The following is a 27,593-nucleotide window of genomic DNA, read 5'->3' on the forward strand; positions in this document are numbered from 1 at the left end:
TCAGGGCTCAACAAATGTTTTGGAAAGAGAGAGAAAGAGGGATGTTTAAACAGTCATTATATCTTAAACACAGAGAATAAAGCCTAATGACAAAGAGACAATAACGGGTCGAGGGAAACTCCTTATCTTGTAAATACTAAGATGTATTGGGCTTCCCTGGTGGTGCAGTGGTTAAGAATCCGCCTGCCAATGCAGGGGACACGGGTTTGAGCTCTGGTCTGGGAAGATCCCACATGCCACAGAACAACTAAGCCCGTGCAACACAACTACTGGAGGCCATGCACCTAGAGTCTGTGCTCTGCAACAAGAGTAGCCACTGCAATGAGAAGCCGGCAAACCGCAACGAAGAGTAGCCCCTGCTCACCTCAACGAAGAGTAGCCCCCGCTCACTGCTACTAGAGAAAGCATGCGTGCAGCAACGAAGACCAACACAGCCAAAAATAAATAGATTTTTTTAAAAGAACCTATTAAGATGTATTAAAATTAATCAATCAATATGTACTTATTGATAAATTACTATGGGTAAATTTATTGATGGGTCAAAGGGTTATAAGATGATGCCATCTAGTTGATGAGTATGCCCCCAAAAAGTAATGTTTCAAGGTATGCACAATTAATTGCCAAGTGAGGGTTGCAGACAATAAACTAACATTCTGAGTTCAAAGGATTAAAAACAACCTTTTGGCCTGAGAAAGCTGTGTGGAGGAATTACGATTCAGACCAGACTCTGAAGGATGGGCTGGTTTTGGATGGTAGAATGCGCCCACCTCCTCTACCTTCACCCTACCTACCTCTCATCACACCTCACCTTAACCACGTAATTGCACTAGTTATTTTCTGGTTTCTCCTCTACCATTGGATGTGTAGAAACATCATGCTTCAACTTTCATTTTCTTCTCATTTAGTATTTTCTCCATAGGTAACCTCTCTTTGAACGTACTACATTTAAAATCTTTGGAATCATTCCCAAATCTGGATCTCAGGCACCAACCTCTCACCTAAACACCTCTCCCGTTTTTCACTGCTTGGAAATTAACCTCCACAAATACATCCTTTTAGTATCCCAGACCACTTGCTCAAACCAATGCACATTCATTCAGCTTCTTACAACCAATTGTGTGCTCCCAATTCTGCTCCCATTTCTTCCTACCTTGGTTGGTGGCATCATTATGCTTAAAATCACCCTGGGCTTGAAAACCTGGCATTGTGTAACTCCTCTGCTTCCCCCAAATCCCACACCTTTTTCAGAACCTTTCCCCTGAATCCTCTGTTAGAAGCTCTCCCTACCACATCAGAGCTCCCAGAAAATGTTGATGCTTTTCTCATGATCACATAGCTGATCTTGTGTTATGGTTACCTGTGCATCCATGTTATCAACTTTTGGAGCTATAAAATCCTCCAAGCCGCTGCTGCCTTTCAGAGTTCTCTGACTCAGGACCTGCCTACCATGCTGCTGAGCGTTGACACCTAGACATGTAGGCTCCCTCTGTGATCCTTCTCTCTCTCAGGAGTTCCCCTGCCCTCCTCCCCTTTTGGGTTACAGCCCCTGTGCTGTTATCTTTGGAAGGTTTCATGCTGGGAATGACTCTCTCTCCATGCAAACCTGTCAAAGCACTTAGTTTGCCACTGCCCACCCCCAAGTGGTCATATCTTTTTCTTTGATCAGCACTGTGAAGTTCCTGGAATTCACTACAATGACTATTGAATAAGGGGAGTAAGCGAGACAGTTTTGGTGTTTTAAGTGTGGATAATTGAATGTTTATTTTGTTTTGACACAAGAAAATAATTTTATTTTAAAAGGTAGCATATAATACCTCCCAAAGAGTGGATATGTCATTGTGTATGGTTGTGAGGATGAGATTCTCTGAGGATAGCCTGGGACAGCAAAAGACAACTAAACTACCAGGCATAAGTAATTAATAAGAATTTAGGGAGTGGGGGTTAGAGGGGAAAGAAGAAGAAAGGAAGGTGAAAAAGAGAAAAAGAGAGATGGAAGAAAGAAGAAGGGGGGCTGCTGAGCAAAATAGCAACAGGGTCAGGCTTGTAGAGAAATGTCAACCAATGAGAAATGGTCAATTACAGGAGTGGCCAAAGAACTTACAAACAGGAATTTCTAACACTACATTTTACATCGTTTGGTCTGGGCTTTTACAATGTATTGCTACTCCCATCATCCCATATCTTTATTTAAACGTTAATGCAAATAGTATTTGGACAAATCAAGGAAAAGAAGCTGCCATCCTCAATGTCTGAGTTAATGTGGAGAAGAGAGAACAGAACAGAGAACAGTCAGAAGTGCCACTTTGAAGAGAGATCAGATCAAAACATGGGCCCAAGGACACAGTGCCCTGGATGGGGGAGAAGACAGCACACCAGGCAGAGGAAACCTTATATGCTAAGGGTCTGTAGAAGGTGGGAGTATAGCACATTTAACACAGATTAAGTGACTGGAACAGAGGGCAAGGGGGAGTGACGAAGAGAAGTAAGGACAGGCAGTTAATGCTAAGGATTTGGGTCTTTATTCTAAGAACAATGAAGAGTCGTATTTTTATTTAGGCGGGTGATATGTTCCAATTATCCTTCTAAAAATATCAGTCTGGCAACTGTGTAGGCAAGAGATTAGGGGAGTGGATATCAGGGTGAATAAAGGGAGAATATTTAGGTAGCTATTGTTGTACTTCAGGGGAGATATGATGATATAAATGGAGAGAGGTATGTAGATTCAAGAGGCATTTGGGAGGTAAATTGACAGGATTTGCTGATGGGTTGGATACTGGTGGTTAAGGGAAGAAAGGTATAAAAAAGACTTCAAGATTTCAAGGACATCAATTGACTAGAGGATAGTGTTATTGAGATAGAGGACAAGGTTAGTGAAGAGAATTATGAATTTCGTTTTGAACCTGTTGAGTCTGCAATACTTTTGGGATATTTAAGTGAAGGTGTCAAGTAGGCAGTTGACTAACCAAAGGTAACTCAGAGACAAGGTGTGGAGTGGATATAAACAAAGGAGTCAGGAGCATACAAGTGGCCGCTGAAGCCATGGGCATGGATGACTTGTCAAAAGGCAGACACTGAACAAGAAGAGAAGAGGGATATTAAGTCTTTAGGAACATCAACATTTAAGGGCTTGGTAGAGGATGGTGAAGTAGCAAAGGCAGCTGAGATAAAATGACTAGAGAAATGTAGGCACACCTCAGAGATATTGTGGGTTCAATTCCAGATCACTTCAATAAAGTGAATATTGCAATAAAGCAAGTCACAACTAGTTTTTTGATTTCCCAACACATGTCAAAGGTATGTTTATACTACACTGTAGTCTATTAAGTGTGCAATAGCATTATGTCTAAAAAAATGATGTACACACCTTAATTAAAAATACTGTATTGCTAAAAAATGCTAGCCATCATCTGAGCCTTCAGCATGTCACAATCTTTTTGTAACAGCAACATCAAAGATCATTGATCATGGATCACCATAATAAATACAATAATAACAAAAAAGTTTGAAATATTGTGAGAATTATCAAAATGTGACACAGAGACATGAAGTGAGCAAATGCTTTTGGAAAAACGGCACTAATGCACAGGGTCCCCACAAAACTTCAATTTGTAAAAAACACAGTATCTGTAAAGCACCATAAAGCAAAGTGAAATTAAACAAGGTATGCCTGTAAACAACAACAACAAACAACAACAACAAAAAACCCAAGAGTGTGTTGGGGTTGGTGGGAGGAGGATGGTTTCAAAAGACAATGAGAGACAAGATTTTTAAAGGCATGAATAGCCAGTGGCACCTTTTGAAAGGTCAGTTAGTCATAGGGATGGATATGTCAACAAGAATGTATCAGCAAGGTCATTAGTGACCTTGAGGAGAGTTGTTTCCATGAGCTAATGGTAGGAACCAGAAGATGAAGGTGGCCAGTGTCATCAACTCTTCTGAGAAATTTGGCTGTGATGGAGAGACAGGGTGCCAGCTAAACAGATTTATAAGGTTAGGCTATTAATTTTTAGAGGCTATTTTTTAAGATGAAAGGGATTTGAACATGGAAGGGGGGGAAACAGTGAAGCAGGGGTTTGATCATATAGGTAGGAGAGACAGATCAATGTAATGAGGAACAAAAATTATAACGCTAAAAGATTGATTCAGTCCTGATTAAAATGAAAAGAAATGACAGGTTCTGATGGCATTTGAAAAGAAGATTTCAGAGGAAATAATCTTGTTGACACAGGCTGGTCATTCAAAACACTATATTGATGGTTTCCCTTCTCAATAAGAGAAGGAAGAGACGATCAGAGAACACTTACATCCAATGACCAAGGAGCATGAAATCAGCTAGAAAAAGTTTTATTTAAGCTCAGAACTTTATCTGCTATGTCTTACTATCATGAATTACAGCTTCTCTCTTTAATCTTGTTTTATCAAAAAGGGAGCAAGAGGCTTTCAAGGTATTTGACTTTTAACTCCAAAATTTTGTTTGATCTCCCAGATCTTAACCCTCTTATTGCAAGACTAATGTATTTCATACATAAAATGATACTTGTTTTAAGAAATTGCTTTTTTTGGGTGGGGTATAAATTGGGAGATTGGGATTGACATATATACACTAATACGTATAAAATAGGTAACTAATTAAAAAAATCCAATTTAAAAATTTGAAAAAAAAATCTTAACCACAATTATTTTCATTTTTATAAATCCCTCTATCTTTTGTCCCAAGCTTCCATATTTTTATATTACTGTATTTGTGATACGCATTTAATTGTTTTTTCTTTTTAAAATTATAACATCATAATTTTCCAAGTTTTTATGTAGTTTATATAATATAATTTCATAATACTTATTTTACCTTCTTATAATTCAATTATGTTTCCTGCCCAACCTTTCTAGTAGTGAATTTTATAAGTTTACTACCTACTCAATGAAGTAAAAATTCATTTTATTTGTTGCTCAATCATTAAAAAAATTGCTTTTTTTTTCTTTAGCTATAACATATGATTATTTTAGAAAATTAAATATGCTCATTTAAGCTCTAGTTGAACTCACCAACCTTATGTTAATTATATAGAGAGAATTACACGTAGATATAGTTCTAGATGTAGATGTAGAAATACATATAGACATAAACACAGACTTACAGAGTCATAGGTATAGATATACATATAAATATAGATAACAGTGTGATATCATGGGTTCTTCTGTTGATAAAAAAGCTTAAGACCCTTTGGGTACAGCTTATATCATGCCTGTAATAGATTTTAATCCAAACACAACTAAGTTTGGTTCTTCCACACTATGTAAGTCAAGAAAGGAACAACTGAGGGATGGATGGGATGGTCCATGGTATCAAAGATCATGGAGAGGTCAAGGGGGAACAAAGTTCGGGAAAATGACCCATTCCTGTAATGATTGGCAATGGGTGTGTAGGAGAAAATGAAATCTCTGGGAAAGATTAGGTGATGGAAAAAATGAAGGTTCACAAAACGAAGAACAGAAATGAGAGTGAGAGTGTTGGTATTAAGGGGAAATTCTTTTGCATAAGATAGGAGGGGAGAGGAAGGGAGAAGTAGACCAGTGAATAAGCAAAGGTTGAAGGGAAATAAGCTTAGCATTGAGCTATTAGTGAGTATTAAAAATCGTAGTCGTTCATGATTATCTGTTTTTGACCTATTTTCATTTTCTTTTTGTTCTTCTGGGGACAAAGATCTCTCTTTGAAGACTGTGCTTCCTTTCATCATTTAATAATTGCTTTTATTTTTCTGTTTTTACTAAAAAGGCTATTTCTCAGCCCTGAGAATGCACTGACATTAAAGGTGAGAAACAGAAATTGTACTTTGAGCTCTTCCAAAGAAAAGCACTTTAGAAATCAAAGGCATTGCTATAGTGTTATTATTCTCTCCTTCCCCTGAAAGCTTGGCATGACATTAGCTCTGATCCTTGAAGAGAAGTCTTTCAGTCTAGCCATTATATTAATAATCTGTGACTCTGAGAAAGGAATGGATATCTAAATTCACCAACCTTATCCAATAATCTTCCCTCTCCCTTAGTTCCGGTGCTAGGGATCTGATCCAAGAATCAGAAATAGGAGCATTGTAACTTATTTTATCTTCCATGTAAATCACATCCAGCTATGAATAAATCGGAAGGGCATATAGCCAAGCACTATCAGTTCTGTGCAAACAGAGATCCACAGCTGAATGGGCATTGAACACATGAGATGTTAGCTCATGAATAATCCTTTTGTATCTTTACAAAGTTATATAAACAGTTGCTTATTATGATGATGATTTACATTAATAATGGAATAATAAATAGAAGATAAAAATAACAAGTTATTTTGGAAATAAGTGATAAATATTTCTTGGAAATAAGTGATAAATATTTCTAAGTGTCAGTTACTGTCTATCAAGAAAAAACTGGATGGATCTTAAAGTATTATCTTACAATAGTAACTAGCAAAACCCATAGTTAATATTTTCCCACTTAGGTAGCTCCATGAAAGGTATCACTCATGGAGAAATAGCTAAACACAGCCTGAGGAGAAAGGAGGTTTTAAACTAGAAATATAATCCATATTTGGCAATTCATATAATTGTAAATCACCCATACATGAACAGGTTTTAAAAGAAAATATTTTAAAAGGTGAATGTAATTCCAAGTTGTGATTGTTCAACATGTTCAATAATTTTATATATATGTTATACACATATAATAAATACATATGTACACACACATACATGCAGATGCAGCCAGAAGTATGAACAAGACAACTTGAGCTCTTTGTGTCTATTAGTCAACTAAAATTTATTTATGTCCTTACAGATTCAACTTAAATTTTAAGACATTTATTTCCAAATATTCCTATCATTTGGAAATAAAAGAGACATTAAAAGCCTGTGCAACAGATGAAAACTTTTGGAAATAAAACAATATCGTATGAAACAAGCACACTGTTTCATAACTCTTCTCCAGTTGTTGAACTGGGACAATAAAGCCCATTTAAACATGGAAATATTTGGTGAAGATACTCTAGGGGTTGATGACATAAAAACAATTTTGGATACCCTAAAGCAAAACCAGCTTGGAGACCTATTTTCCTTCAAGTGCTAGTGATGACATAGATTATGGGAGTCCTACACTTGTGTCTACTTCTTTGAAGGCTCAAACGCAGGCTCTGTGTTTTGTTCACTGATATCTCCCAAGATCCTAGAACAATATCTGGCATACAGTAATCACTTATTAAATATTTATTAAGTTAAATAGTTGTTGACATTCCCAGCATGGAAATTGTAGAACAAGGTGCTACTCATGCTCTGTAATTTTACCTGTAACTATTGCTCTCAACAACAACAAAAAGTAAAAAAAAAGCAAAACAAAACAAAAACAAACAAACAAAAATCCCCCACTTATCTGTCACTTAAAGTTTACGAAGAACTTGCCATACCTATTCCCATCCAGACATCTGGGCTTGTCATAGCCAAAAATCGCTGTGCACCAGGAGCCCACACTGGAGTGCCACCACCTAGTGTTTGTTCTCTCCTCTGCTACCCTTACGGATTGAATTAGGTCCTCTCCAAATTCATGTGTTGGAGCCCTAACCCTCAGTGCCTCAGAATGTGACCTAATTTGGAAATAGGGTCATTGCAGACATAAGTAGTTAAGTCAGGATGAGATCATACCAGAGGTGGTTGGGCCCCATATCCGATATGACTGGTGTCGTTGTAAGAAAGGGAAATTTGGACACAGACACGCACACAGGGAGAACACCACGTAAAGATGAAGGCAGAGATTGGGATGGTGCTTACACAAACTAGGGAACGCCAGAGATTGCTAGGAAAACACCAGAAGCCAGTAGAAAGGGTGGAACAGATCCCCTCTCACAACCCTCAGAAGGAACCCTGTTGACACCTTGATCTTAGACTTCTAGCCTCCAGAACTGTAAGACAATAAATTTCTTTTAAGCTACCCACTTTATGGTACTTTGTTAAAGCAACCCTTAGCAAACTAAAAATACAGGCACTTACTCCTCAAAGCTTGTCAGATTTCCTACCAGGGCCACTTGTATCCTGACCTCACTTTCACTGGGCACTGTCTTATTCAGTTCTCAGAGTTCACAAAATTGCCCCCAGTTTATTCCAAAGCATCCACAATTATACGTTGTCAATATCTAACAGATTCTTCCATCACATGACATCTCAATTACCTTTGACACCTTTCGCTTACCTTCTGCTCGCTCCTGTGCTTGGGGCGGCCTTATAACCTGGAGGGGGTGGTGGAAACCAGGACTGTCTGTTAAGAAATGGCATCAATTATAAACATGGAAAGGCTTGACCCCACCCACATGTCTACCAGGAAAAGCTGAAAATAAATGAACAGTTAAAAAGGCAATAAGATGACTTTCCTACAAGGTCTTGGAAATAAAATGAAAACTACTTACTTCCTGCCATAGGAAATAACTGTCTATATTCCAGGCTATTTGGAATATAGTAAACCCCTTTTCCAATTTCCAAGTAAAACCCTTTTCCCATTTCCTTTGACACTAAACAATGTAGACATTTCTTTAAAAAGAAATCTGGGGGAGGGGCTTCAAGATGGTGGAAGAGTAAGACACGGAGATCACCTTCCTCCCCACAACTACATCAGAAATACATCTACACGTGGAACAACTCCTACAGAACACCTACTGAATGCTGGCAGAAGACCTCAGACCTCCCAAAAGGCAAGAAAGTCCCCACATACCTGGGTAGGGCAAAAGAGAAAGGAAAAAACAGAGACAAAATAATAGGGACGGAACCTGCACCAGTGGGAGGGAGCTGTGAAGGAGGAAAGGTTTCCACACACTAGGAGCCCCTTCACTGGCAGAGATGGGGGGTGGCAGAAGGGGGAGGCTTCGGATCCGTGGAGGAGAGTGCAGCAACAGGGGTGTGGAGGGCAAAGCGGAGAGATTCCCGCACAGAGGATCGGTGCCAACCAGCACTCACCAGCCCAAGAGGCTTATATGCTCACCCACCAGGGCGGGCGGGGCTGGGATCTGAGGCGGGCTTCTGTCGGATCCCAGGGAGAGGACTGGGGTTGGCTGCGTGATCACAGCCTGCAGGGGGTTAGTGCGCCACGGCTAGCCGGGAGGGAGTCCGGGAAAATGTCTGGAGCTGCCGAAGAGGCAAGAGACTTTTTCTTGCCTCTTCAGTTCCTGGTGCGCGAGGAAAGGGGATTCAGAGTGCCGCTTAAAGGAGCTCCAGAGACGGGCGCAAGCCGCGGCTAAAAGCGCGGACCCCAGAGACGGGCATGAGACTCTAAGGCTGCTGCTGCCATCACCAAGAAGCCTGTGTGCGAGCACAGGTCACTATCCACACCTGCCCTCCCGGGAGCTTGTGCAGCCCGCCACTGCCAGCGTCCCGTGATCCAGGGACAACTTCCCTGGGAGAACACACGGTGTGCCTCGGGCTGGTGCGATGTCACACTGGCCTCTGCCACGCAGGCTCTCCCCGTATTCGGTACCACTCCCTCCCCCCACGGCCTGAGTGAGCCAGAGCCCCCTAATCAGATGCTACCTTAACCCCATCCTCTCTGAGTAAGGAGCAGGCACCCTCAGGCGACCTACACGCAGGCGTGGGCTGAAATCCAAAGCTGAACCACAGGAGCTGTGCAAACAAAGAAGAGAAAGGGAGATCCCTCCCAGAAGCCTCAGGACCAGCAGATTAAAGCTCCACAATCAACTTGATGTACCTTGCAACTGTGGAATACATGAATAGACAACGAATCATCCCAAATTGAAGAGGTTGACTTTGGGAACAACGATATATATACATTTTTTCCCTTTTTCTCTTTTTCCCTGTGGATGACAGGGTCTTGGTGCTCTGACTGGGCATCAGGTCTGTGCCTCTGAGGTGGGAGAGCCAAGTTCAGGACACTGGTCCACCAGAGACCCCCCAGCTCCATGTAATATCAAAAAGCAAAAGTCTCCCAGAAAACTCCATCTCAAGACCAAGACCCAGCTCCACTCAACAACCAGCAAGCTCCAGTGCTGGACACCCATTGCCAAACAACTAGCAAGACAGGAACACAACTCCATCCATTAGTACAGAGGCTGCCTAAAATCATAATAAGGTCACAGACACCCCAAAACACAACACTAGATGCGGACCTGCCCACCAGAAAGACAAGATCCAGCCACATCCACTAGAACACAGGCACTAGTCCGCTCCAACAGGAAATGTACACAACCCACTGAACCAATCTTAGCCACTTGGAGCAGACATGAAAAACAATGGGAACTACGAACCTGTAGCCTGCGAAAAGGAGACCCCAAACACAGTAAGTTAAGCAAAATGAGAAGACAGAGAAGCACACAGCAGATGAAGGAGTAAGATAAAAACCCACCACACAAAACAAATGAACAGGAAATAGGCAGTCCAACTGAAAAAGAATTCAGAATAATTATAGTAGAGATGATCCAAAATCTTGGAAATAGAATGGAGAAATTACAAGAAACATTTAACAAGGGCCTAGAAGAACCAAAGGGCAAACAAACAATGATGAACAACATAATAAATGAAATTAAAAATTCTCTAGAAGGAATCAATAAAAGAATAACTGAGGCAGAAGAACGGATAAGTGACCTGGAAGATAAAATAGTGGAAATAACTACTGCAGAGCAGAATAAAGAAAAAAGAATGAAAAGAATTGAGGACAGTCTCAGAGACCTCTGGGACAACATTAAACCCACCAACATTTGAATTATAGAGGTCCCAGAAGAAGAAGAGAAAAAGAAAGGGACTGAGAAAATATTTAAAGACATTATAGTTGAAAACTTCCTTAATATGGGAAAGGAAAGGGTTAATCAAGTCCAGGAAGTGCAGAGAATCCCATACAGGATAAATCCAAGGAGAAACATGCCAAGACACATATTAATCAAATTATCAAAAATTAAATACAAAGAAAAAATATTAAAAACAGCAAGGGAAAAACAACAAATAACATACAAAAGAATCCCCATAAGGTTAACAGCTGATCTTTCAGCTGCAAGCCAGAAGGGTATGGCAGGACATATTTAAAGTGATGAAAGGGAAAAACCGAGATTACCCTACACAGCAAGATCTCATTCAGATTCGATGGAGAAATTAAAACCTTTACAGACAAGCAAAAGCTAAGAGAATTCAGCACCACCAAACCAGCTTTACAACAAAAGCTAAAGGAACTTCTCTAGGCAGGAAACAAAAGAGAAGGAAAATTTTTACCTACAATAAAAACCAAAAACAATTAAGAAAATGTTTATAGGAACACACATATCGATAATTACCTTAAATGTAAATGGTTTAAATGCTCCAACCAAAAGACATAGACTGGCTGAATGGATACAATAACAAGACCGGTATATATGCTGTCTACAAGAAACCCACTTCAAACTTAGGGATACATACAGACTGAAAGTGCGGGGATGGAAAAAGATATTCCATGCAAATGGCAATCAAAAGAAAGCTGGAGTAGCAGTTCTCATAGCAGACAAAATAGACTTTAAAATAAAGACTATTACAAGAGACAAAGAAGAACACTACATAATGATCAAGGGATCAATCCAAGAAGAAGAATAACAATTGTAAATATTTATGCACCCAACATAGGAGCACCTCAATACATAAGGCAAATGCTAACAGCCACAAAAGGAGAAATCAACAGTAACACAATCATAGTAGGGGACTTAACACCCACTTTCACTAATGGACAGATCATCCAAAATGAAAATAAATAAGGAAACACAAGCTTTAAATGATACATTAAACAAGATGGACTTAATTGTTATTTATAGGACATTCCATCCAAAAACAACAGAATACAGCTTCTTCTCAAGTGCTCATGGAACATTCTCCAGGATAGATCAAACTTGGGTCACAAATCAAGCCTTGGTAGATTTAAGAAAATTGAAATCGTATCAATTATCTTTTCCAACCACAATGCTATGGGACTAGATATCAATTACAGGAACAAATTTGTAAAACATACAAACACATGGAGGGTAAACAATACACTATTAAATAACCAAGAGATCACTAAAGAAATCAACGAGGATACCAGAAAATATCTAGAAACAAATGACAATGAAAAAACAGCGACCCAAAACCTATAGGATGCAGCAAAAGCAGTTCTAAGAAGGGAGTTTATAGCAATACAATCCTACCTTAAGAAACAAGAAACATCTCAAATAAACAACCTAACCGTACACTTAAACCAATTAGAGAAAGAAGAACAAAAAAACCCCAAAGTTAGCAAAAGGAAAGAAGTCATAAAGATCAGATGAGAAATAAATGAAAAAGAAATGAGGGAAACAGTAGCAAAGATCAATAAAACTAAAAGCTGGTTCTTTGAGAAGATAAACAAAATTGATAAACCATTAGCCAGACTCATCAAGAAAGAAAGGGAGAAGACTCAAATCAACAGAATTAGAAATGAAAAAGGAGAAGTAACAACTGACACTGCAGAAATACAAAGGATCATGAGAGATTACTACAAGCAACTATATGCCAATAAAATGGACAACCTGGAAGAAATGGACAAATTCTTAGAAAAGCACAGCCTTCCGAGACTGAACCAGGAAGAAATAGAATATATAAGCAGACCAGTCACAAGCACTGAAATTGAAACTGTGATTAAAAATCTTCCAACAAACAAAAGCCCAGGACCAGATGGCTTCACAGGCGAATTCTATCAAACATTTAGAGAAGAGCTAACACCTATCCTTCTCAAACTCTTCCAATATATAGCAGAGGGAGAAACACTCCCAAAGTCATTCTACGAGGCCACCATCACCCTGATACCAAAACAACACAAAGAAGTCACAAAGAAAGAAAACTACAGGTCAATATCACTGAGGAACATAGGTGCAAATATCCTCAACAAAATACTCGCGAATAGAACGCAACAGCACATTAAAAGGATCATACACCGTGATCAAGTGGGGTTTATTCCAGGAATGCAAGGATTCTTCAATACATGCAAATCAATCAGTGTGATACACCATATTAATAAACTGAAGAATAAAATCCATATGATCATGATCATCTCAATAGAGGCAGAAAAAGCTTTCAACAAAATTCAACACCCATTTATGATAAAAAGCCTCCAGAAAGTAGGCATGGAGGGAACTTACCTCAACATAATAAAGGCCATATATGACAAACTCAGAGCCAACATCTCCTCAATGGTGAAAAACTGAAACCATTTCCACTAAGATCAGGAACAAGACAAGGTTGCCCACTCTCACCACTATTATTCAACATAGTTTTGGAAGTTTTAGCCACAGCAATCAGAGAAGAAAAAGAAATAAAAGGAATTCAAATCAGAAAAGAAGAAGTAAAGCAGTCACTGTTTGCAGATGACATGATACTATACATAGAGAATCCTAAAGATGCTACCAGAAAAGTACTAGAGCTAATCAATGAATTTGGTAAAGTAGCAGGATACAAAATTAATGCACACAAATCTCTTTCATTCCTATACACTAATGATGAAAAATCTGAAAGTAAAATTAAGGAAACACTCTCATTTACCATTGCAATGAAAAGAATAGAATACCTAGGAATAAACCTACCTAAGGAGACAAAAGACCTGTATGCAGAAATGTATAAGACACTGATGAAAGAAATTAAAGATGATACAAACAGATGGAGAGATATACCATGTTCCTGGACTGGAAGAATGAACATTGTGAAAATGACTATACTACCCAAAGCAATCTACAGATTCAATGCAATCCCTATCAAACTACCAATGGCATTTTTCAGATCTAGAACAAACCTAGAACAAAAAATTTCACAATTTGTATGGAAACACAAAAGACTGCGAATAGTCAAAGCAACCTTGAGAAAGAAAAACAGAGCTGGAGCAATCAGGCTCCCTGATTTCAGACTATACTACAAAGCTACAGTAATCAACACAGTATGGTACTGGCACAAAAACAGAAATGTAAATCAATGGAACAGGATAGAAAGCCCAGAGATAAACCCACACACATATGGTCACCCAATTTTTGGTAAAGGAGGCAAGAATATACAATGGAGAAAAGACAGCCTCTTCAATAAGTGGTGCTGGGAAAACTGGACAGCTACATGTAAAAGAATGAAATTAGAACACTCCCTAACACCATACACAAAAATAAACTCAAAATGGATTAAAGACCTAAATGTAAGGCCAGACACTATCAAACTCTTAGAGGAAAACATAGGCAGAACACTCTATGACATAAATCACAGCAAGATCCTTTTTGACCCACCTCCTAGAGAAATGGAAATTAAAACAAAAATAAACAAATGGGACCTAATGAAACTTAAAAGCTTTCGCACAGCAAAGGAAACTATAAACAAGACCAAAAGACAACCCTCAGAATGGGAGAACATATTTGCCAATGAAGCAACTGACAAAGGATTAATCTCCAAAATTTACAACCAGCTCATGCAACTCAACATCAAAAATACAAACAACCCAATCAAAAATGGCCAGAAGACCTAAATAGACATCTCTCCAAAGAAGATATACAGATTGCCAACAAACACATGAAAGAATGCTCAACATCATTAATAATTAGAGAAATGCAAATCAAAACTACAATGAGATATCATCTCACACCAGTCAGAATGGCCATGATCAAAAAATGTACAAACAATACATGCTGGAGAGGGTGTGGAGAAAAGGGAACCCTCTTGCACTGTTGGTGGGAATGTAAATTGATACAGCCACTGTGAGAACAGTATGGAGGTTTGTCAAAAAAGTAAAAATAGGACTGCCATATGACCCAGCAATCCCACTAGGCATATACCCTGAGAAAATCATAATTCAAAAAGAGTCATGTAGCACAATGTTCATTGCAGCTCTGTTTACAATAGCCAGGACATGGAAGCAACCTAAGTGTCCATCGACAGATTAATGGATAAAGAAGATGTGGCGCATACATACAATGGAATATTACACAGCCATAAAAAGAAATGAAATTGTGTTATTTGTAGTGAGGTGGATGGACATAGAGTCAGTCATACAGAGTGAAGTAAATCAGAAAGAGAAAAACATATACTGTATGCTAACACATATATATGGAATCAAAAAAAAATGGTCATGAAGAACCTATGGGCAGGATGGGAATAAAGACGCAGACCTACTAGAGTATGGACTTGAGGACATAGGGAGGGGGAAGGGTAAGCTGGGACAATGTGAGAGAGTGGCATGGACATGTATACACTACCCATTGTAAATCCTATAGCTAGTGGGAAGCAGCCGCATAGCACAGGGAGATCAGCCTGGTGTCTTGTCACCACCTAGAGGGGTGGGATAGGTATGGTGGGAGGGAGGGAGATGCAAGAGCGAATAGATATGGGAACATATGTATATGTATAGCTGATTCACTTTGTTATAAAGCAGAAACAAACACACCATTGTAAAGCAATTATACTCCAATAAAGATGTTAAAAAAAAAGTCTGAAGGAAATCTGGAAAATAACTCTTGTTGAATCTAGATGGTAAGCTCATGGTTGCTTATCATCAAAACACCTCTCTCTGTTTTTATTTTTCTGCATTTCTAAAACATTTCATAATAAAAATAACAACAATCTTGTGCTCTACTCAAAATACAGTTTTAAAGAAAAACTGTATGATAGGAAACTCTGACAAGTAAGAATATTGAAAATATAAATGAACACCACAGCAATGCTAACCTCAATTTTATATAGATGCATATATATTTATGTGTGTGTGTGTGTGTATATATATATATATATATATACACACACATATATATCCAATTAGAAAGGTGTCTTCACATTACCAGGACATAATTTTAATTGGTAGAGATAGCTAAGGACTGTCAAAAAGACTAAGTTAAGGATCAAAAATGAAGCTGTTCAGAGGAGAGTAATACAGCCCAGAGAAGGAAAGTAAGGGATAAGGACAGGAGACTCCTTTAAATTCTTGAAGCTGATCTATTCTCTGAGGCATCACAGGACTGAACTAAGGTGGGATGGGAGTAAATCAAAGCAGATTTCAGCTCATTGCAATCCCTGAGAGCTAGTCAAGGCATATCACAAAAGTGAGAGTCGTATTGCTGGCTTCAGTGGTCCTGAATTATGCCTAACGTGTCAGAGGAACGATTCTTGCACTGGGTAGGAGACTGAACTAACTGACCTTAAATTTCCCTTCCAACCTTTCTTAACAGACACAGAATCGGGGGGGGATGTGAAATTTGGGTCTAAGAGAAAGGTGGTCGTATTTTCTGAGACTGTAGATACAACGAAAATTCCGACTGCAGGAGAAAATAGAATCAGCCATTTCTCTCCAGGAGGACTATAGCAGCACCATGACCGTCAGACAGCCCATCAACAAACACTGAGCAGCTACCCTATACCAGGCATAGTCCTAGGAGCAGGCAAAGAAAATAAGAAAATTTCAAAAGCACTGAGGTTCACGAATGCTTGTTTTCCATTTGCATCATGATTCACTGGCACAGTGTTCTCTTCAACATGCAAAAATCACTTCCGCCATCACATTTTGTCACATGGAGAATATTGCACCACCAAAGTCTAGCTCCTCTTCATGCCTACTAGATAAATGGAACTTAGCACAGGCAAAAATGCGAGGCCACGCAGGGGAAGCTGAAAGAGGAATGACCACAAGAACGCAGACTGGGGCCTCAAGACGTGGCCTTTGACTCTGTACTTGGAAGTAGCACAATGCACAGAGCAGAGGAGGCATCCAAGATTCAGGCTGGTTTCAGGAGCATGGTGACACTTGGCCACACTGCAGTTATTACACACAGGGCAGGAATTCCCTGTAGTAGGACTCTGTTAAAATGTATAACCTGAAGTACCTTGCTCTTTAATATCTGAGCTCCATCATCAAAACATTACCTAGTTATTCAAGACCCTAAGAGAGCATACTTGAAAAAGAGATCAGATTTGTGGTTACCAGAGGCAGGGGTATCAGGTGGATTGGAGGAAGGTGGGCAAAAGGTACAAACTTACCTTTTTGGGTTTTTTGCCCTTTAGACCAATTTATTTTATATCCATTTAAAATATCATTCAACAAAGGACAATAGAGTTATAAGATAAATAAGTTCTAGGGATGCAAAGTATAACATGATGACTATAGTCAACACTCCTGTATGATACACAGGAAAGTTGTTAAGAGAATAGATCTTAAGAGTTCTCATCAAAAGGAGAATTTTTTTTTCTTTTTATTGACATAAGGATGTTATATGAGATGATAGGTGGATATCAATTAAACCTATTGGGGTGATCATAATATATGTAAATCAAACGATCACACTGTACACCTTAAACATACACAGTGCTGTATGTCAGTTATTTCTCAATAAAATTGGGGGGGAAAAGCTGGCATATTTGAAAGGGAGATTGTGGGTGGTAGGGAAAGGACTGAGGTTTGAGGACAGGAGTAGCTAGCAGGCACTGGACCCCTGAGAAGGGGAGGAGGGAATAATGAGGAAGGGCAGAGCAACTTCTGGACGCTGCCTGGGCGCCTTTGTGGATGTTTTAGTTCAGAAATTAATAAAGAATAATCCCTTACAGAACTGCAGCAAGAGGTAGTCCCAACGAGCCCATCATACCTCTTTTTCTTTACAGGAGTAGTAGCAGAGTTGGAAGCTGGGGTGTTGGTGGCATTTGCACTGAACAAACCTCCAGGTTGCCTGTTTCATCACAAGAACAAACAATGATCACATTTCTGAAACTTTTCCACTCTACCCCACCTTTGAAAGGTCTTATAATCTACTCATATTCCCACCTGCTCTGAATCCATCACAAAATATTTCACTTGAGCATGAAAGAGCAACAAGAGAAAAAGTTCTTCCTTAGTTTACTATTTTACAAATTGCCAGGCTATCATACAAATAATTAAAACCGAAGGAATTGAATGAAGAAGTCATTCATTATGTGACATGGTGTGTCTGAAACCCAGACCAATCAATTCCAATGTCCTATGGATTCCTACATATATTTTTTGATCCTGTATATGTTGTGACTAACAGAATCATATTGAAATTTTTTGCATTAAAAGCATTAGTTTAAGAAAACATTTAAAAATCACACCACTTTAAATCTCTATTTAGCATTTATTAATATATGCCGACCCTCAAAAAAAAAATGGAGGTCACTCAGGCCTTTTTCAACTACTGGAGGTGCAGTCCAGTGTGAAAATTACTTTATTTGTAAATACAAATTTAAAAACCAACTAAGTTTTCAAAAATCTACCTAGTTTGGTAGTTTATTACAACCATTGTTAGTACAGGGAAAACGTATTTTGTCTACATAGATTGCTACCAAAGCCGTGATTTCATGACTAAGTTGTACTGTAGATACGATGGGTGTTTTGGGAGCAAGTGAAATGTGCAAGAAGAAAGAGTTGCCATAGGGATAGGGAAAAAATTAAAAGGTTCTAGATTTCAAAAAAAGAAAAGAAAAAGAAGAATGACCTAAGCTTTGGTGTTTGGTTAGAGGAGAAGTCCTTCTGTGTAAAAGTCCAGACAGAAAACACTTGAAATTTTGCAGAGCATTTCAATATTTCTACTATTCAACTCTGCCAAAGCTATGGGGGCATGGCTGAACTACAATGAAACTTTGGTCTGAGGGCAGTATATCCTGATTTTTCTTGCACACATAGGAAGAAATACACTTTATCCTTAAAATGTAATGTCAGTTAGAAAAGTACATACATCTTTGTCTCTTCCGGTGAGCGAAACGTGGACATGTTTCTGGTAAGAAAAAAAGAAGGCAAAGTTTGAGCAGCAACAAAGAATGAATTCTTGCATCAATTTGCAATTGTCCATGAACTTAGAGTTATTATTATTAAAAGTTAACATTATTTGCGAGAAAGAAAAAGAAAGCATCAGTATTTGAATAAATTTGAAAAGTTGATCTCATGATTTTTTTACCTTTTGTGTATTAGATTCCAAAAGAATTTTTTTTTTCATTAGAAAATTCATTATCTTTTAAGCCCCGTGTTTTTGTTTGCTGGGTTCAGTAATTTTCTTTAACAATAGGAATGTAAAATTGACGTTTACATGTATTTCATAATCTTGCCACCAGGATAACTTAAACAGAAACATAAATGTGGTAAGAATGATGGCCTGAAGCAATGAACTCTCTTGATTCTGAAGCCAGAAGTAAGACTTTATTTTTCTTTAACCATGAGCAGGAGTAAAGTTTTTATGCCAGAATTATTTGTGTGAAAAAAAAATAGAGAATGGGGCTTCCCTGGTGGCACAGTGGTTGAGAATCTGCCTGCTAATGCAGGGGACACGGGTTCGAGCCCTGGTCTGGGAGGATCCCACATGCCGCGGAGCAACTAGGCCCGTGAGCCACAACTACTGAGCCTGCGCGTCTGGAGCCTGTGCTCCGCAACAGGAGAGGCCCGCGCACCGCGATGAAGAGTGGCCCCCGCTCGCCGCAACTAGAGAAAGCCCTTGCACAGAAACGAAGACCCAACACAGCAAAAATAAATAAATTAATTAATAAACTGCTACCCCCAACATCTAAAAAACAAACAAACAAAAAAATAGAGGATGAGAATTTACAGAAAGATATTAAGCAGGATTGAAGAATCCTACTTAATATCAAGTAAATAAGTAACGCTTAGAAAAATATTGTATTACTTGAGCCTTTCCCAAAGTTAGTAGATACTGTTACCTATTGGTTACTCGGTTATCCAGGGTATTGGCCTTATATGTTTTGGCAGCATCATTTCTGTCTGAGATCCTTTATAAAGAAATAAGACAAAAGTCTGGATGAACATTTAGATTATTAAACTCCTTTCAGATCTCGTTCTTGCTATAATCACTTCACAACAGAAACTTTCTCTGGTAAAAACAATTGCTTTTCAGGTGTTACATGTTAGAAAATTTTGCAATTAACAAAAAAGCTACTTACAACAAAATCTATTTATGAGGCTATTTTGATACAGTTTGCAACTTTTAAAGTTTATGTTTTTCAACTAGCCTTTCTGACTCATTTGAGCATTTAACTCATTAACTATTTCATATTCATTATTGTTTAATAATATATCTAGCCAATGACAGTACTTCCTATGTCGCTACAAGGAATCAATGGAAGACTTAAGCAATTTTTAAAAAATGTTTTGTGGCATAGACAATGCTATATGCTTGTCAAACTCTTTATTTTCCTTCTGAGCACACAGGAAGACCATATTTCCCAATCTTCATTACAATTAAGTTGGGACCATATGATTGCATTCTAAACTAAAGAACGTGGGCAGAAATATTATTCATGACTTGCAAACCCATCATAAAACCTCTTGTGTGATCCTCCTTGCTCTTTCTTCCCCTTCTGCTATGGCTTTGATGCCCATGGGTTGAAGATGGCAGCATTAAAACCTAGGAAAGAACCTAGGTCCCTGAGTCATTCCATGGAACAGGGTCATCCCCTAATTTTCCAGCCAATCCCTTTGGACTCTGAGGGGAGTGAGCAGTAATCTTCTATCGGGCTAACCGACCAAGATTTGGAGGCAGCAGAAGGAACTTGTTACAAGAGTTGCTCTACCCTGGCAAACTTGTTTACACTGACTAACACATTTTGTTAATAGGCCCTGCGGACCATCAGAGGTTTTAAACCCTCTAAACTCAGGTCTCCACAAGGAGGGCAGTTCTGGAAAAGGTGTGTTTGTCTGTCCTTTGGGTCATAAGACAAACTAGGAATCCGGTAGTCTGCATGCCAGTGGTGGGATCTCACAACTGCAACCCCTGTTCTGTCCCTTCCCGCCAGGAAGAACACACCAGATAGGAAAGCTCTTCCTGAGATGTGGGGCTGTCTTCTGGAGCACTCTGCAGGCTTGCACAAAGCTAGGATGTGGCAAAATCAGGCTCCAGAAAACAAAAGATCAGCAAGATTCTTCTGTTGATCCCATACTATGGGTCTACCATAACTTTCTCTAAACTTTCACTTTTATCATCCACTTTAGTACAGGGCTTTATAAACTGTTCCTGGGAAGAAGGACACTAACCTTGCCTTGTTCTAAAAAAAAAAAAAAAAATTCATGATAGAAAAATATGGCTTAATTGTCATAGCTTTAAAATGATTTCAATTCCTAGATGTCACTTTGACATGTGCAACTAAAACATTGGGTAAATAACCCTAATTGTTAAAATTCCACGAGTCAACCCCAAATAGTTTCTGTTTATGGTATGTAATGCCACAAACTGATAACTCTTGAATGTAAAAAGGAAGAAAGGTTGGAATCCTCCAGAGCTCCATATTCTCAATTGACTGTTCACAATACAGGTATTATCTTGTACAGAATGAATCCAAGTATTAAAAACTCATGATGATTAAGTGTTGCTAGAAGTCAGGAGAGTGGTAAAAAAAAAAAAAAAAAAAAAAAAAAAAAACTCATGATGAGGGCTTCCCTGGTGGCGCAATGGTTGAGAGTCCGCCTGCCGATGCATGGGACACGGGTTCGTTCCCTGGTCCGGGAAGATCCCACATGCAGCGGAGTGGCTGGGCCCGTGAGCCATGGCTGATGGGCCTGCGCGTCCGGAGCCTGTGCTCCACAACGGGAGAGGCCACGACAGTGAGAGGCCCGCGTACCGCAAAAAAAAACAAAAAAAAAAACAAAAAAAACTCATGATGATCTCTCAGGTGATCATTAGGCCAAAGACTATAAGTAAATTCCCTGTACTAATTGCTACTGAGCCTCTGATGTGTTTATAATTAAAGAGCTCTGCAGTAAACCACTGTGAATACCATAAGATGTCAGGTAATCCTAAATCTTAAATGTTCTGTGGAAACTACTCAGCGTTTATAGCTGTCTGTGAGATCCTCATATAAGATAAAAATAATCTTGGGAAATTGCTACTCTGGTACAGGGAAAATGACAATCTGTCTAAAGAAAACAGAGCGTTAATTTCAAACACCTTCAAGGTTTAAATAAAGGAGAGTTCTGAGGTTACAATTAAATGAAGTTAATCAAAATTCTACTATGTTGATCTGTGTGGGCAATACTGCATGTAATAATAAAAATAGCTACCTACTACTCTTTGCCACTCATCTTATACAATTTCCTCTACTCTTCAGAACATCCCTACAAGGTAGGTGTAGTTATTTTCACTTTATAGATGAAGAAATGGAGTCTCAGATAAGGTGTGTGGCTTTCTCTTGGCCACACAGCCGGGAAGTAGTCTATCTCCAAAGTCTTCCCAGTAGGCCCCAATGTCGTACACCTGGTTCTGTAGTGTAATTGTTCCAACACTCATGATCAACATGTCTTTCTCCAGTTGCTATTTTTCACCTCCACTATCTCTTTCACTCCACTAGGGGAATCAGTGTATAAACAATATTGGAGGGCTCTAAACCACTATTCCAATGCATTCATCAATTTCTTATTACTTAGGGAGATTAACTTTGTACTTCTCTTAGAAACTAATTTTCTGCCAAGTTGTGATATGAGATTAATAGGAGTCAGTCTCAGAGACAGGAAATACCTAAACAATATAACTAGCAGCAGGATCCAACCAAAGGAAAGTAACACTTCCATAACCGAACACTAGAGGGCTCCTTAACCTAGGTTTTCCAAATCAGTCAAGAAACCACCTTCAGGGTTTACCCCATATTGTATGCATGTACACAATTATTAACTTATATTTCTTTAGAACACTTCATATTTTTACCAACAGATGTATATTTTAAAAGGGAACTCTTCAAATGTAAAGTCAGTACTTTTCTCCTAGTCATTTATTATATGCGTTAGTATTGAAATGGCACACATACACACCTGATACATTTGATCATCTAACTCCCAAAATTATTTCACCTCTTGCACTTGGAGTGGCCTGCATGATAGGAGTCTGACTCCTGTTATGAGGGCTTGCCTTTCTTTACAGACTCCTGTGTTCTCTCCCTCACATCTGTTCCCACACTTACAGAGATGTAGCTCACTCTTGGGAGACAGACACTACCTGCGGAAGGACCTGACCAGGATACTTCTTCCAAACATGCGCCGCTAAACCTCTGTGTAAATAAGGCAGGGAGTCTCTGGCCTCATTTTCTAGTTTACAAAATGAAGGTTTGGGCTAGGTTGGTGGCTCTGAATTTTGGCTGCACATCAGAATCACTTCCTAAGCTTTAAAAAATGTCCGAGTCCTACCTCAGACTAATTAAATTAGAATTTGGGGGATGACAGCTGGTGGGACCAAGTCATCAGCAGAGTTAAAAAGCTCTCTAGGTAATTCTGATTTGTCGCTGAGGCTGAGAATGACTCAGTTAGCTTGCCTGTGAGGCCTGCTCTAGTGTATCGCTAAGTTCCAAGGCTCTATCTTGACTGGCCTGAGAAAAGCTTTCAGACACACAGCCTACAAAGGCTTAGGTCTCCCACATATTCACCTTTCTTGAGACATAATTATCTCACTTGCAATTACATTCCTAGAAGTAGGGTTTCCGTCCTCAATTCGCAGTGTAATAGGACAGCCTGCAAGGCGGAGGTGAATGGGCAGAGGTACTATGACTCCTCTCCCAAACTGATTTTTGAATTAGAAGAGAGAAGTCACCTCCTTAGGGATACCAGGGCTAATCAGCTATTCGGGAGATTGACTTAAAAAGCTATGAAGAAGCTACCGTTGTTCCAAGGCTGCTGGTTTTCAAGGCTACCATGGAGCTGGGGAGAGGAATAGGTGAATAGGAAGCTTTAAAATGTGGCAATTCGTGCCGTTCTTACTGACAGCCAACTCTTTTTCTTGAATAGACACTTAGCAAATTGTTTCAAGCCTTTGGTTAATTTCCAGAGTTCGGAAAATGTTGATTTTGACAGTTTTTTCCAGTGTTAATACTTTTCTGGAGGAGTGGATTTTTGGAGGTCCTTACTCTGCCGTTTGGAAGTACTTCTCTCTTATTTGCAGAGTTCTTTATAAACTCTGGATATAAGTGTGTGTGTGTGTGTGTGTGTGTGTTTTATCACTTCTATGATTTGCAAATATTTTCTCCTTGTCTTTGGTTTGATGTTTATCTCTTAACAGTATCTTTCAAAAAGTAGAGACTATTAATTTTGATGGATTTCAATAAAGCAAATAAATTATTTTTTTAAAAAAGCTATGAAGAGTGCAGAAGTGCATGCATTTGCTGTATTAATTGGCACAGGCATGGTGTGAATATAGAATCTATTAGATGCCATAGGTTTCAGCATATGTGCTTCAATTGTAGCGGGTGGCACGTTTGTCTCCAAAAGCAGCACATCTTTAGCTACAGGGAGTGGCTTCAACTATAAATGGCCTCAGGTATTCACTATGTCTAGATTCCAAATAACATGTTAACTTTGTTCTTTACTTATGCCTAATAAGCACCTCTACCAAATATAAAATTAAAATGTGACTTGTAGCATTTACACTTCAACTTGAATAGATATTCCTCAATTTTCTATATAGGGATGAGCCCTTCTTTTCCCTCTGTCTAAGACTGAGCCAATAGCAGGCTCAGCCAATGACTCATTCCACAGCCATATGGTGACTCCACTGCCGAAAGAGTAGTTTCACTTTCTAAAGTAAAGAGCTAATGTCTTTATCCTAGAGCAGATCAAAACTACTGTATTATTAAAAGGTATAGTCTCTCCATAAGGTAATTATATAGAAACTGCTGTTTCTCTGCCTCTGGGATGGAAAGACCAAAGTTAGAACAGGAACTGGCTACTCACACACAAAAAACCTATATTCTAGGTTTTAAAGTTGAACAGACCACATGCAGTGCTCACCCCACCTATATTCAAACCGGTTTCTTCGGAATTTTTCCTATTGATCTACTGCTAGCAAGATTTTAGGAAAATGGCATATCAAGTCAAGATTTTGTGAGTTTTGAAGAAGAAGATAATTCAATCTTTATAGTCCTTCTGTCCCTGGAGATAAAATATCATGGTTCAAAACTTACTTTGGTAAACATTTAAATGTCTCATGCTTTATAAGAAACTGGATTTAACATATGTTATGCATTCCGCTTGCGTGGTTCAAAACACCTTACCTGTCCAAAGTGTCACCAGATCTGTGCCAACTGATTGTGGCTTTTGGCTCATCCCTCTCGTTTGTTTTCCTGTAGCAAAAAATAATTATAGAAAGATCAAATAAATTACAAAAAATAGTTATAAAACATCATGGATTTGGTAAAATTTTGTCCTATTCAGGTAGGAGATGTACATGTTACAGACTTGGAGTACCGAAATCTTCCCAGGCTTTGACTTGGGTAGGATAAAATATAGCAAACCCTATTCTCCATGCTAATAAAAGAATTCTTCTCTAGGTCCAATTATTCTAATTACAATGTAACACATTCAAATTGGTGATAAGGATATGTAAAACAAGAAGCACAACATGCAAAATGGTTAATAACTAATATGTAGTGTTTTCAATGTTGTTGATTTTTATGTAATGGGAACTCAGTCCCTTATAATCAGCTATATTTTGTTTGCAGAGTTTCAGCAGAGCCATAAGCCAACACAACAGCTATGTACAAGTTGCTTCATTATACGTTCAGCACCGTGGACAGGGTTGAGAGAAGAGACCTTGCTGGCAGAGAAGAGGGAGGGAGAGAGAAGAAAAAAAGGAAAAGAGAGAAACAGGAGACACTGGAAAGAAATGAAAAGAAGACAGTGGGGGAATAGAGAAAGGATGGATGGGAAGGATAGGAGAAGAGAGGGGAGACCGGGAGAAGAAGGGAGAGAAGAGACAGAGGCAGAGAGTTAAGACGGACAGATAAGTAGAAAAAAAAAGGGAGTGGGGGAGAAGACAAGAAAATAAGGGAAATGAAGATAGAAGGCCCAATAGTAGGAACGATGATCACCAAAGCAGTGGAGCTAGCTTGATCAGACTGATCAATCAGCAAAAAAAAAAAAGCCTGTTTAATGCTTTATATAACCTTGTGATACAGGGAAAGCAAGCTCTTTGGACAATTATACCATGATTTACAGTTTGCATTTCAAAGCATCACCTGAAGCTGACAGACCAAACATATTGAATCAGAAAAAGTACTAAAACAGTATATTATTTAACATGTAATTTTTAACTTGATATAGTATATCTTTATTAAGCAAATATTTGGAGGTAAACAATATACTGTGCTGATGACTGTGAGTGAGGAAGTCGAGAATGAATTATCCGTAGCCCCTACACACACAGAGCTAGAGGGAAAAATCAGACATACGTCCAAGTGCAACAAGTGGTCAGTGCCGTAGAAAAGGTTCAGGTCAAGTGCAAGGAAGTTTGAAGCTGAGAAAGCTTATTTGTGGAGGCGGGGATCACAGAAGGCTTTCGGGATGAGGTGCAGGTCAAGGTGGATCTTGGAAGATAAACAGACATGAACAAACAGAGGTAGAAGGAATAGTGTCGGTTAAAGCAAGAATAAGGTTAAAAAATGCCTAATGCAATTCCCCGCATTTTTGAAGAAACTCAGAGTGAAATCATAGTGTGGTTCACCAGCAGGTGTGATACATGAGTGCAGGTAGGTGCTGCAGGGCCATCTGACCCCCTTCCAGAAAACAGCCCCTTTTACAGATGTTATTGTTGTATATCTCATTAGTAGCTTTATTCTTCCAGGCACTTATCACCACATGACATATTATATTGTGTTTGTTTATTTTCAGTCTCTCCCTCCTCCACCTTCAACTAGGAAGCAAGTTCTATGAAAGCGGGGATTTTGTTTTGTCCCCAGACTTTAGAATAGGGACTGGCTCACATAGGGCATCTCCACAGGTACTATTTTTGCTTCTGCCTCATGTGACATGTTTTAATGATTGGGCAGAGGAAGGACAGTAAAATGTCCTAGTTTGTGCACACTATGAAGCTTGTTTTCTAGGGTGATGAGACTATTATTTATTTTCCTTTTCCTTTATTTTCAGTCTCTGCTCGTGTGGAACTCTTGGACATATCATTGCTTCTGCTGGAAGCGCCTCTTAACAACCACGTCCTCAGTGAGGTCTCCCACTCATTCAGGCAAAGTTAGCCACTCCCTCTGCTCCTTCCCAAAGCACCGGCACACACTTCCACAAGCACTTTCCATGGTAAATTTGAGTATTTGTGCTTATGTATTCATCTTTTTCCATGAAATGTGAGTTCCTTAAGGTCAAGGCTGGTGTCTTATGCATCTTTGTGTTCCCAGCACCTGGCACAATGTCAGCACACACTGGTGCTCCAACGTGGTATTGGGTGAACATCAAAGTGGACACAGCCTCTTCAAAAGGGTAGAAAAGTGTCACATGGGCATCCATTTGAGCAAACGCGAGGAGATAAATAACCTACACTACCTTTTAGGAAGATGTCGTTTGAGACGCAAGTCAAGGGGTCAAAGGGGAAACGTCTCAGGCTTGCAGATTTTTGTTACTTAGGATAAAAGCTCGATGTGCTTTAGCCAAAATGCTGTCCAGTAACAGGAAGGGTTCAGGTAACCAACAGAGTTTAAAATATAAAGTAAGCATAGACGGCATTAAGGTCCCGTTATTCTGAAACACACTAAGAGCACGAAGCTTAGTCTGCCTGGTCACACTTCACAAGTATGTTTGTTCTTTAATAGTTGCAGAGAAAGGCAAATAAAATGGAGGGGGCATTTTTCACTGGTGTCTGG

The 27,593-nt window shown here is 39.1% G+C and overlaps 1 protein-coding gene across 18 annotated transcripts in view; it reads right to left on the reverse strand.

Moving 5' to 3' along the window:
* Positions 1 to 27,593, reverse strand: part of SCEL (sciellin) — a 140,942-nt gene that overhangs the window by 88,188 nt on the left and 25,161 nt on the right. For all 18 annotated transcript variants that reach the window (XR_007472993.1, XM_049700982.1, XM_049700991.1 and 15 more), the window contains 5 exons: positions 25,002 to 25,070; positions 19,677 to 19,745; positions 18,704 to 18,742; positions 17,600 to 17,680; positions 8,221 to 8,286 (listed from right to left, as the gene is read on the reverse strand). Coding sequence is in view for 17 of the 18 variants with exons in the window: in XM_049700982.1 (XP_049556939.1) it covers positions 8,221 to 8,286; positions 17,600 to 17,680; positions 18,704 to 18,742; positions 19,677 to 19,745; positions 25,002 to 25,070 (324 nt within the window). In the remaining variant the exon portion in view is untranslated. The remainder of the gene's footprint in view (positions 1 to 8,220; positions 8,287 to 17,599; positions 17,681 to 18,703; positions 18,743 to 19,676; positions 19,746 to 25,001; positions 25,071 to 27,593) is intronic.

This window comes from Orcinus orca, chromosome 18, assembly GCF_937001465.1.
Source record: "Orcinus orca chromosome 18, mOrcOrc1.1, whole genome shotgun sequence".
NCBI lineage: Eukaryota > Metazoa > Chordata > Mammalia > Artiodactyla > Delphinidae > Orcinus > Orcinus orca.